The sequence below is a fragment of the Quercus suber genome, unplaced genomic scaffold (genome assembly GCF_002906115.3).
Source record: "Quercus suber isolate HL8 unplaced genomic scaffold, Cork oak 2.0 scaffold_70, whole genome shotgun sequence".
NCBI classification, from domain to species: domain Eukaryota; kingdom Viridiplantae; phylum Streptophyta; class Magnoliopsida; order Fagales; family Fagaceae; genus Quercus; species Quercus suber.
Genome location: NW_027069535.1, coordinates 991,565 through 1,004,699, shown reverse-complemented (window position 1 = coordinate 1,004,699; position 13,135 = coordinate 991,565). Strand labels below are relative to the sequence as shown.

The window sequence follows — 13,135 nt, the reverse complement described above, 5'->3', positions numbered from 1 at the left end:
TGGGCTCTTGCTGACTTATTACTAAAAGTCTAAAAGCAAAAGGTGATCATAGTTGCCATTATGCCCAAGGTAGTGGTGGGCTTAGGGTTAGAGTTGATTGGTTTGCCATGGTTGGCCATAGGTCTCAACTCTCAAGGTATATGTGGCACACGCGTGAAGATGGTGGCTAGTGACAATATATATAAATATATATATGTTCGGTGCTGAATTTTTTGGTCATCTCAAATATTGGGACCTGTTTGGTTTTTGATTCCTCAATTTTAACACTTGAACTCACCAGGGTTAAAAGTGAACTTTCAAATGGTATAAGAATTTACTAAATTTATGAGGCCCAACACACAATAATTGAGAATACTCATGCAAGAAAGAAAAAAAATTAAGATAGACAGACCATATATATATATATATATATATAAATATATATAAATATTTTAAAGTGAGAGGTTATTAAAAAAGAGAAAAGAACTGTCGTTTTTACTTTTTTTTTTTTTTTATATATATATATATATATAAATATATATAAATATTTTAAAGTGAGAGGTTATTAAAAAAGAGAAAAGAACTGTCGTTTTTACTTTTTTTTTTTTTTCAGTTTTACCTCTCCCAAACTCTCACGGTAAAAACCACGAGATCTATCCAAATCTAAAGGCCATTTTTTCCCCCTTTGTAACATCTTCACTCAAAGGTGCTTTCTCGCTCGGCTCTTTTGTCATTCTTATTTCAATTCCATTCCATTACGTTTCATTCTCTCGTTTCAAACAATTGCTTCCGATTCATTCAGATCTATCTTCATCTATCCAAATCCAAACCAAATCTCCGTTTCTCTCTTTTCAAATTTTCTCCAAATCTCGCGGGCAGATCCATCAATCACCATGGATTTCATGAAGGTCCTCGATCAAACCGTTCGAGAAATGTGAGCTCCTAACTCTTCTCCATTACGATTTTCTCAATTTCTATCCGTTTTTTTTTTTTTGTTATAATTAAATCGCAAATTTCAATCTGATAAAGCTTTAATAAATCTGCTTGATATTCTCATTGAATAATTCATTGTTTTATGTTTTTTTTTTTTTTTTAAATTTATTTTTGCGCAGAAAGAGGGAGGTGAATTTGAAGGTCTTGAAGGTTCCAGAGATGGAACAGAAGGTAAATAAAATAAATACACTCATTTTTATTAGCTGAATTATATAATTTTGTTACGAATCATTCAATTTCCGTTGCAATTGTAGATCCTTTTTTTGTGAATTTAGAAATTTCATATTAGTCTCAATGATTATTACAACGAGCATTGCGTTAGTGCAATCTGCTTCTTATTGTTCATGAAAATTACGATGCGAATTTTGATGCATGATATGTTAAATCAATGTGCAATATATACTGGATTTTTTTGGATTATGAGTTTTGCTGTGAGTTTCACTAAGTATTATTGTAGGTATGTTCTGGATTAAGATTTTCTAGGGTTCTTAGGTAACTCCATCGTAGAGTTCTTCAAATCCTATCCGTTCATTTTGAAATGTGTGGATCGAGGTAGTAAAATGCAAAAGGTGGTCTTAAGGCACCAAGGCCTTATATTATAATCAAGTGAAGTGTTTTTGAAATGTGTTACCTAAAGAAATTAGGTCTATTAATTGATTTCAAAATAGGATTAACATGGTTTAGGCTTTATTGATTATTCTAATAATAGGTTTTACAACAAGCCTCTGTAAATTAATTAATATAACAATAAGTTTTACAAGTTTCCATAAATTAATTAATCTGAAGTAGGTTTTGGAAGAAGTTTCTGTAAATTAATAATCCGATAATAGGTTTTACAACAAGCTTATAATATATATATATATATATATATAAAACAGTGAGGCTCTCACCTTAGCGTCTTTTTCATGGCTTAAGGCAGTTGCCTTGCTTGCCTAGGCTCTAAAGGCAATTGCCTCACTTAAGGCGTCTTGCCTTTGAGCCTTAGAGGCACCTCACCTCACCTCACCAAGCTTGGGAAAAGAAGGGTTGTGGTAGGTTGACGGCTAGCATGTGTAAAATTTATTCACTCTATTATGCATGACTGTCACCATTTTGATATCTATTTAAATTATTGATGATGTGGTAAAAATCAAATTTTTAAGGACTCTATGGTGGAGTTACCCTGAGAACCGTAGAGGATTCTAATCCATATTTTCTCTAGGTGCCTTTGATTTTATTAGGTTCAAAATATTAGGCTTAACCAATTCTAGTTTTCTATATTATAAGCAAATATATAAATCATTGATCTTGTCAAATTTGAGCAAAATTTGGAAGTATCAACCTTACGGTTTACAGATTTATTTGAACGTTTTGGATCTATAAGCAAATTTCACCAGTATAGGTGAAAATGGACAAGGCCATTTAATATTTTTTTTTGATAGGTAATAACAGACTTTATTGATAATAAAAGTACAATGAATTTACGATAGTAAACTCATTGCACTGAAAAGAATACAAATCAATCAAAAAGAGAGACTAACAGAATTAAGAAATTCAAACAAAGAATGACAATGCGTAAACCCCCAAATACGAGACCACTCAAACAAAGTCCTAAGTAGCAAAGACTTCACACAGTCTACAAGTCTCTCAGTTTCCTCAAAAGTTCGGGCATGGCGCTCCTTCCAAATTAACCACATAAGACACGCTGGAACCATATTCCACACATTTGAAGTGTGACTTCCCAACCAATTCCACCATGCAAAGAGAAGAGAAACAACACTCTTCGGCATCACCCACTGAACCCCAAACAAACGAAGGACTTCACTCCACAAGGTATGAGAATACTTACAATGGATCAATAAGTGATCCACAGTTTCCTCTTCACATCGACAAAGGCAGCACCAATTAACAAGAGGTAACTTCTTCTTAACAAGGTTGTCTATCGTAAGAATCCCACCCCTAGCAGCTGTCCATAAGAAGAAAGCCACCCTTTTAGGTACCTTAACACACCAAATACCCTTCCAAGGAAAAGACACCATCGGGGCTGCTAGCAATGAAAAATAGAAAGAGCGCACATCAAAAACACCACTACGATTCAATTGCCATATCATGGTATCATCACCCCCTCTAGGTAGCTTGGATGAAATATGCTCAAAAAAATCATAAAAGACCCCTGTCTCCCAATCTTGAAAAGCACAACGGAAACGTAAGTTCCAACTTCTACCACCCCCATCCGGTGCACAGTCAACCGTATCAGAAATCATAGCTGCCTTATCCACAGCAATAGCAAACATAGCTAGATATAAATCCTTCAAGGCAGTAGGGCTACTCCAAAGGTCATACCAGAATCTAATACGAAAACCCTCACCCGCTGCATATAACACATGACCAAAAAAGCTCTCAGCCCCCTTCCTAATGTTCTTCCACATGCCACATCCATGTGTCCCTCTAACAACTCTAGTACACCATCCCCCACTGGCTTCCCATATTTGGAAGCTATAACTTGCCTCCATAAATGTGTGACCTCATTCCAAATCGCCATAGCCACTTCCCAAGCAAAGCTTGGTTAAACAGCCCAATCTTCCGGATCCCCAAGCCACCTACCTCCACTGGCCACACAACTTTCTCCCAAGCAACAAGTGAAAATTTAAAAACATCATTAGATCTCCCCCAAAGGAACAAGGCCATTTAATATTAAAGGGGTGGTGTCTTATCCTTGTTGTTTCTGTGATAAAATTGAAATTGATAATATGTGTGTTTAATGTTTATGTAATTGATCTCTGAATTCATTGCTTAAATGTTTTTGTATATTTATAAATTCAGGTTCTGGATGCAACGGATAACGAACCTTGGGGTCCTCATGGCACTGCCTTGGCAGAGATAGCACAGGCCACAAAAAAATTGTAAGTTTAAACTTGTTAATCTCTCATTCATATATTCTACTCCTAATTTTTAAGCTTGTGCTGATTTCTTAAAGAAAGATGTCTCACTTTACTTTAACCTTACCTTGTACTTTTGATATTCTTCAGTACTGAATGCCAGATGGTTATGAGTGTTCTGTGGACAAGATTGGCAGAGACTGGCAAGGACTGGCGCTATGTCTATAAGGTTAGCTTTTCTATCATTTCCACGTTATTCAGTCTTGGAAATTATATGCAATGCAAGTGACTTATGGGCCTGAATTACCTATAATTGCTTATATATCAGGCATTGGCTGTCATAGAGTATTTGGTGGCACATGGATCTGAACGTGCAGTTGATGACATTATAGAACATACTTTCCAAATCTCTGTAAGGACTTCTAGATTTTGTATAATTTCCCATGCAATTCTCCACAATTGTACAACGAGGTTGAATGTTGTCTCACATTCTATTTGGTTTTTTTGGTAAAGTCACTCTCAAGTTTTGAATATGTTGAGCCAAATGGGAAGGATATGGGAATAAATGTGAGGAAGAAGGTGGAAAGCATTGTGTCCCTCCTGAATAATAAGGAAAAAATACAAGAAGTTAGAAATAAAGCTGCTGCAAACCGTGACAAGTATGTAATGCTTCAAGAATTGAAATTACGTGGTTACATCAGCTTCTAGGAATTCTGTTTTTCTTCTTTTTTTATTTTTATTTTTTAGTTTTTTCCCCTCAAAGAATGAACCCTTTGGATACTGCTGCTCTTAGGTACGTTGGACTTTCTTCTAGTGGAATATCATTCAAATCAGGTTCAGCTTCATATGGTAGCAGCAGCTATGGAAGTAGTGATTGGCGTGGAAGTGGTACAAGAGATGGTGATAGTTTCAGGGACAGTTATAGAGACAAGGATCAATATGGAGAAGAGAAGTATGAAAAGAAATCAAGTCGTGGGGCCATCAGTGAGAATCAGGGAAATGCTTATAAGAAAGGTTCTACACGCAATGGCAGGTATCAAGTTTACATCTGTTCCTGATATGCTGCCAATTTTTAATAAATTTTGTAGGTGTTTGTTTTCAAGACTGAAAATTATGTTGTATAAAACACGGTTTTAATTACCAATGGATGGCTACCACTCTCCCCTCCCCCCCACTCTTCCCCCCCAATCTGTGGTCTCATGCTTGCACAAACAAACACTAACACATTTGCATCTGTAATTGTTAAATTATTTTTCTATTTTGCTGATTTTAGATTGTTTGTCTTGTAGTAACGCTCAAGACAAAATATCCTCTAAGGCATCAAAGTCATCAACTAAATCAAATGCCTTTGATAAGTATGGTTCAATTCCCTCTCAAAGTTCAAGTGCCCCTTCAAATAACAACGAGGATGAATTTGATGATTTTGATCCGCGTGGAACTTCCAATACTAGTATGTATCTGTAATGACTTGTTTCCCATGGTACAACTGTTAATGTATGTTATGAAAAAAGTCATAAAATAAGTCACATGCTTTCTAGTGTACTTTGGCATTTTGATTTTTTAACTTTTGTCTACAATGAGCATATCAGGCGTGTTTTTATGGTGAAATATTTCATCCCATATCAAATAAAGCATTCAATCTTCCCCAGCCTGCTGATATGTCAACTGAATATAAAAAAACAGATTGCCTTTGAGGCCTATTTTAGATAGTTCTTAATTTGATCTTGTACTAATTAGATTGTGGAGGTACTTGTAAAAAAAAAAAAAAGATCATGGAAGAAGAAGGAAGAAGTTTTAACCATCGTACTAATTTTTTTTTTTTGTTTTGGTATCACGGAAGGAATGAAAGGAAATTCCACCAAGTCATCTGGGAATTTATTCCTCAATTATTAAGTAGTTAATTGATAGGCATTTCCCTATGGAGAATGTGCTATAAAATTGAACAGGACATGGTCTTGACACAGTGACCAAAATTTTGAAAAAGAAGGAAAGCAAAAACTGGTGCTTCTCAATCCTCTCTCTCATCATTTCGGCCACTCAAATTGACTGTTGCCCAATCAGATTTGCACCACTCAAAGCTCATCAGTTCTCATCCATGCTCATCGCTACTGCACCTCTCAAGAATCTCTCTCGAGTCATGCCTTTGCCATGTACTGGTCTATAAAATGGGGAAATTTGCTGTTTTTTTGGTTTAAATAAACATTATATATATATATATATATAATTGTTGTGTCCTGTGTCATGTCCGTGTTTGTGCTCCTTAGTATATGAGACAAGGCTTGAATGATTATCTTTATGTAAGGATGTGTCAGAAAGTTGCATGTGCCATAGAATCCTGGTGTGTGTGTTGCCTTGTGCCGTATTAGTGTATTACATTGTGCGCTTGAGTTTTTGAATTCTTTTCCCATAACTTGAACAGTTACATTATTAATTGTTTCTGCTATCATGAATCTTGTTTCCACTTCATCATATGCACAGACTTTTCAAAAGTAATGATATTGATTTTGAACTAGTGCCCTTTATTTGTTAATACTCAATAGCATGTTTATTAATTTTACATATGTATTGTTTTATGCTTTTTGACAGAGGCTTCTGCTGGAAGCTCTAACCAGGTGGATCTGTTTGGAGAAAGTTTGGTTGGTGACCTCTTGGATGCTCCAACATCTGTTCCCACAGAAAATCCTGCTGTGAATAGCAGTTCATCAGAGGTTGATCTATTTGCAGATGCAGATTTTGTATCAGCATCACCCCATGTAGATAAGGCACCAAGTTCTCAAACTCAGGTCAGACACCCTGTTATCTCAATTTATAAAAATATATTTTTTATGTAGAAAATGCTCAAAATTTTTTATTTACAGTTTTTATATGTAAAGTAGCCTTGTACACCTTGATAACTGAGTTTATTGCTTCCTATTGTACTACTTTGGTTTGGAATTTGGGCAGAAGAATTATTTGGTATGGATCTTCATGTCAGTTTCTTTTCCTTATACTTGAGATTGGTGTAGTTTCTATTAATCAGCTTAAAAGGCAATTATTTGAAATGGTCTTTAGTTCCTTTGACACTCTAAATTTCCAATAATTGGTGAATCTACTGTCATTTTCATTTGGTGTACTTGAGATGGTTAACTTGCACCTGAGGGCAAATTGAAGGTAAAAAAAAAAAAAAACGACGTTTCAATTAACTGTTGCCTTAAATTACTGATAATAACTGTAAATTTACTTTTACTCATCAAAAAAAAAAAAAAAAAAATACTGATTGTAACTTTATTTTGGGATTCCTTGTGAGTGAAGCTCTAGTGGAACGAGTACTTACTAATATGGGTATTTTCATTCTGTGTGTCTCTTGGATAATTTTTCTTGGAATTATAAGTATTAAAATAATTTAAAGGATAATTATTCTTAACTCACAATAGGTTGTTTCTGGTTTCACTTTTCTCACTGAATTTACTTTCCATTCTTAAGTTTCAAAAGAGTGGACCTGCAGCACCAATCTGCAGTTAGAAAAAAGTAACTGGGGACAGTCCTGCTCCTGTAATGGTTTTAGTGATTTTTTCACTGCAGTTTTCCCCTATTTTGTATTTGGTGATATTTTAACCCTCCCCCATTTTATCCAGTGATGCCAAGTAAATATAGGTTTGAGAGAGAGAGATTTATCTGTCGAATTGGGTAGGCCAGGTGAAATTTTATTAAACTTGCCACCAATCCAACTGACACACTTTTAAACATCTACATCCAATTTTTGACCAATCCTACTGACTGAAATTGTCTGCAACCCTTTGGTTCGGTTCAGGTCGGTTGGATGGATTGGTTTGACTGGATGTTTGATCACCCCTACTCCCTAGATAGAGGGCTATAAACTTATATTGCCATATTTTGGAAACTTTAGTAGGGCACTCGATGCTTTAATGAGGGGGAGGGTGTAGTAAAATGAAATGAGCCCCTAACTATTGGGGGATAAAGTGTAAGTTATCCTTATTAAAAGAAAGCGTGAGCAAGCATCTAGAAAATATTTGAATTGTCATTTCTTAATCCTTAAAAGCAATTAATTAGCTGTAGGAAAGACAGAGGGTGTATACTTTCTCCTCTAGGGGCCAATGAATGACCCCTTTCTTTTGCATTAACAAATGTTATTACCATTTCTGCAGACTGAGGTTGATCTATTTGCTTCCCAACCGGCAATGACTTCGTCGGCATCTCCCACAGTTGATCTTTTTGCAGTCCCTGATCCAGTTGTGCGGGCAGAAGTTAAAGCTCCAAATCCTGCACCAACAAATATTGACATTGTTGATCCCTTTGCTGCTGTTCCGCTTAACAATTTTGATGGATCTGATTTATTTGGTGCATTCACTTCTCAATCTGATTCAGTATCTTCAGAACCTGCAAAGAATGATGTCATTGATGGAAGCCTTAATAATTTGGGTGGAAAATCTTCAGTAGAGACTCAACCCAAGAAGAATGCTTTCCAGGTGAAGTCCGGAATTTGGGCAGATTCACTAAGCCGTGGACTGATTGATCTTAATATTGCTGCTCGTAAGTGTATTTCTCAACTAAAAAAATTACCTTCCCATAGTGTATTTCACTTGCATGTGTTCTTACATGAACATTGATTTACGAACTCATGCCATATTCATTTAAATTTACTTGCAGCCAAGAAGGTATCCCTGGTAGATGTTGGCATTGTGGGTGGATTGACTGATGGATCAGATGAAAGGGAAAAGGGGCCCCCAACTTCATTTTACATGGGGAGAGCAATGGGGTCGGGATCGGGTCTTGGTAAATCTGGGTTCACATCTTCACAGGCAGTGGGTGATAACGACATCTTCTCAAGCCTTGGTGGCCAACAATACCAATATGGTGGCTTCCAGAAGTGATGTTTTTCCTTCCTCATTTATGCTCTTCCTCATGTTTTCTTTCAATATTCTTTTGCATAATTGGCAGGTATATTGGAAATCATTGAACAATTTGGGTTTGTTTATATATATACATTGAACAATATTAAGATCTGAGAATGTATGACCGATTGCAACATGGCTTCGTTCATTCCTTGTAAAGTCTACCAAGTTTGTTTGGTGGCTTTTATTTTGACAGTGTTATAAGCCTACTTAGACCCTAACAATAATATCATGAAATTCCCAAATGAAGCCATACTGATACTGGCAGTCGCAGGTCCCGTTTTGTAATTTGATTCAAGCCACAAACTGCAATGGCCTACTTACATTAAAGAACTTGCCAGCCTGCAGCCGGTGCCGTTTGATCAAGCAGCAACAACGGCCTAAGATTATTTGCTGCCACTGGTTCATCCCCTGATCGAACACTCTAATTAATACTTCTCAAAATTTTGTTATTACACAGACGCGGAATGAAGGATTAAGCTGAAAGCACATTATTTGGAGCCACTGGTTCATCCCCTGATCAAACACTGTAATTAATACTTCTCAAAATTTCGTTATTAAACAGACGTGGAATGAAGGATTAAGCTGAAAACCCAAAGCTGTTGGCCGATTAACCTAAGAATCTGAGTTAAGGTTCTAATTTGATTTTCTAAGAGCTGAGTTAGTTATAAAAGATCAATTTAGATTTTTTTTAATTTTTGTAAATTTATTATTTATTATTATTATTTTTTATAATAACTTTGCACCAGAGCCCCATCACTGATTCAACCACTAAGCATGTTATCCATTTTGAATTTATTTCGTTTGCCTCCAGTAACAACAAAATGGCTGGTATAAAGTGCAGCAGCTTCTAAAACTGAGTAAATAAGATTTTTCACAAACATTAAGCAGCAAAGTCTCCATGTTAATCCTTCCTCCCCCTAACCACCCCAGAAAAGAAGAGAGAAGAAAAAGGCTCTTATTGTAAAGATGAAGTTCATCTGTTCAAGAAAAGCATAACATATGTTTCTTAGTAAATTTCCAGCATTCTGCCCCTTAACATGGCTTCCGCTTTCCTCACCTGCTTCACTGGTCCAATGATAAAAACCTATAAAATGATAACCCAAAAAAAACATCAGGAATTTGTATGGAGGGAAGTTCACGATTTTCAAATCACACACACACACACACACATATATATAATCCAAACTAAGCCAGAAATAAAGCTGTTCCAAATTTCATAAGTATTAAGATCCCACAATTTTTAGGATTTGCCTATTCTCAATTACGCCAAATTGCAATTCGTTTGTTTATACATGTTGCCACACTCAGGTTATCTCTCCCTCTCTCTCTTTTTTTGATTCTAATATTCCATACCAAGCGGACTCTAACTTCATTGGCTTCATGTTTATATCTAGATCTACAAAACTCCATGCATGCAATTGCTCAATTAAACAACCATAAGCATGATTGATGTGAGCTAAACAACAATTTTAAACTAAGGAATGAGCAGAAATAAGATTGTGAAAGAATTGGAACTTGGAAGTACATGTAGAACACAAATCAGCAAAGGTTTCTAGAGATTGTAAATGATTTGGTCAAGTAGCATTATGCAATTTTGAATTTTGAGGGAGAGAAAATGGGAGAAGCAATAATGTCATTCTTTCTGGACCATCAAAGACAAAATTAAAAACTTAACAAGTTGAATTCAATATGCCATTGCAGGTACCATCATCAGCTTGTCCTGAAGAAAGACTAACCTTGTCAGGTGGGCCCTTAGCACCTCCAATGAGAATTTCCGCACTGCAAAACATGCATTAGATGTAAAGAACCAAAAGAAAAAAAAAAAGAAAAAAGAACAAAAGAAAACAAAAAGTGGGGAAGAGAGAGAGAAATACTTGCAAGATTCCTTGATTGACAAGATGGTAACTCCTTTTCTCCCAATAACACGTCCCATCTTTCCTGGGGGAACATCAAGTACTGAAAGGATTTCTTCCTCTGGAGCATGGTCCATTATGATATTCTCTATAAAGATCAGTACTGGATTAGTATTCAATTAAAGTTTATAGTACTTACTTACATTCAAACAGAAATTTCTTCATTGCATACTAAAAACAAAACCCCTCCAGCACCAAAACTACCCCATCTCTCCCGACTACATCCCAAACCTCTAAACTCTAAAGCTTCCCCCCGTGTCATCCTCTGCCAGGTAGGGTAACCTATCTGGCACTTTTCCTTCTTCCTATCCCCATTCTGTCTACCAGCAGCCAGGAATTGCAATCCAATTTTCTTCAACCTTTCTCAGGATTCAACATATTTGCACAGGTTCAGGTATCGAACAATATGGACTGATACATTCATTACAATTCCTACAATATGCAGCATGAATTTCTCAATAGGGCCATTACATGAGCCTCCCCTCTAGAAACATACGATTCAATAATTTTTTCTCTTACCATTTCAATCTGTATCTGATTATATAAATCACATATCATCTAATACTAACAACCATGCAGCCAATTGCTTAGTGGCAGATTCCCAACAGGATAAAGGAAGAAGTTCTGGTAAGCCATTAAGGGGTTTACGGTTCATACCAAAATTTTCTGAAAACTCTAAACTGGAATTGTGTATATTTATCCTTCAAGTAGGGGCTTTTAAGCATATAAATAACTCACCATTTTCTTGAAACATAGGCTCACAAATGTGCACTATTCTTAATGAGTAATTCTATCTTGTTTGACGTTTAAGAAGAATATCCGTGACACAACATTATTTGAAATCAAAAAATAAAATCCGGAAAAATAAATTATCAAAGCCAAAGAAGATTATAAACACAACAATATAAAATATATCATACAATTCATATTATAAGCACCTGGAATGGGAGGAAGAGATGGCCAATCAGCATGGTCATTATCATTAATACAAAAACATCGGCAATACAGAGCACCACGAACTGCAAGATACCATAAGGATCGTTGATTTAATTTCTCCATCATCTTGTGATAGATGTAGAGGAGAAAGCGGACATCATCGGCAGCCGCACGGACCATCAGTTCTGATAATGGTCTGTAAGTCCAGAACTTAGGGTCCTGTAAATGAAATGGAAGATAAATATTATGCAAAAAGTCACTGCTACTTGGAAGACACTTCTTTAAGAATATTGTTGCGAAGCAAATAACAAGATTATGCACTGAATTCTCTTTGGCCATCTCCAGAAAAGGACATGACTACACTGATGCGGTTCTCGTCATTTTTCAAGGCACTCAATGTTAAAAATTAACGATGATAATTTTTCTTTATTTATTATTGTTTCTTCTTTAATTTTTCATCAATACCTTGAAGATGATGATGATGATGATGATGATGATTAACAAGAAGAAAAAAAATCTCCACTTTCTATTGTTAATTGTTGATTTTTATCGCCAAGAGCCTTGCAGTTCACTGTTACAATTCTGCCATTGAGGAGAACCTAAGTGTGAATCCCTCTCCTCCACTTATTACAATTTTTTTTAACGTTATTTTTTATTATTATTATATATGATTTTTATTTACTTTACAAAACTTCCAGTGTGTCACTCTGCCCTTAACTAAAGAATGTGCTAACAGAGATAGTTTAGCTCCAAATCAGTTTAGAGCTATCTTCCTTCTACTCACTATGTGGCGATTAAAGAAAGCATTCATGTGTAATTCAAGTCACATGACTTTTTAATGAGTTATGTGACTTGATTAAATAATACACATTAATAGTCTTATAAATCACCAAATAGTGGGAGGAGGAGATAGCTCCAAACTTTGTCCCCATGCCTAATATGTCAACAACTGACAACTGTCCCAACTCCTGTATCTTCAATCACAAAAACACATACTCAATTTTTTTTGGGTAAAAATCAACACTAATCAGTTTTTATTTCACTGTAAACATTTGGTTAAACAAAATGAAATTAATTATTCTAAAGCCACTTTAACCAAAAATTGATACAATCACAGGTTGATTATTCAATGCTACTTTCGAAATAAGGAGTTGAAAGTGTTGTATATAATTTTTAACAAACATAATTATTCACCAATTTGTTTATGTTTAATCAATCATTCAATAGTCTTTTTAAAAAATGAAAACAAATCCAAACCAAATGCAAACATAGAGGTGACTAAAAAAAAAAAAAAATTCCACAACAATAATAGGAAAAATTTTTTTGTATCTTCTTTTAACTTTTTTTCTGTTTTCTTGATCTACCCATGACTAGTGGCTTGCTTAGTTAGGCTTGATCTGCAGAGTAACCACCCTTTAACAAGGGTTGACGTACTAATGCAGTTATTTTTTAAATGCTAGAACTTATAAGAGATCAATAACTGATTTAAGCTGGTGTTCTTATCTTAAATCTAAACTTAAAGTGACTGTATTTTGTACTTAACAACTCCCCCCCACCCCCC

General features: G+C 35.4%; 2 protein-coding genes across 2 annotated transcripts in view; one reads left to right on the top strand and one right to left on the bottom strand.

Moving 5' to 3' along the window:
- The first annotated feature begins 640 nt into the window (after positions 1–640).
- On the top strand, positions 641–8,967 carry LOC112003875 (clathrin interactor EPSIN 1). The gene is made up of 11 exons (XM_024036094.2): positions 641–913; positions 1,092–1,143; positions 3,775–3,854; positions 3,981–4,059; positions 4,159–4,242; positions 4,344–4,489; positions 4,624–4,863; positions 5,120–5,280; positions 6,417–6,613; positions 7,976–8,360; positions 8,478–8,967. The coding sequence occupies exons 1-11, from the start codon at positions 873–875 to the stop codon at positions 8,699–8,701; spliced, it is 1,689 nt and encodes a 562-aa protein (XP_023891862.1). The 5' UTR covers positions 641–872; the 3' UTR covers positions 8,702–8,967.
- A 515-nt stretch (positions 8,968–9,482) lies between these two features.
- LOC112003874 (uncharacterized) overlaps positions 9,483–13,135 on the bottom strand; it is a 7,676-nt gene continuing 4,023 nt past the window's right edge. Inside the window, exons 5-8 of the mRNA XM_065773198.1 lie at positions 11,577–11,931; positions 10,600–10,726; positions 10,462–10,504; positions 9,483–9,809 (exon numbers count right to left, since the gene is read on the bottom strand). Of these exons, the coding sequence (XP_065629270.1) occupies positions 9,732–9,809; positions 10,462–10,504; positions 10,600–10,726; positions 11,577–11,931 (603 nt within the window). The 3' untranslated portion in view covers positions 9,483–9,731. The remainder of the gene's footprint in view (positions 9,810–10,461; positions 10,505–10,599; positions 10,727–11,576; positions 11,932–13,135) is intronic.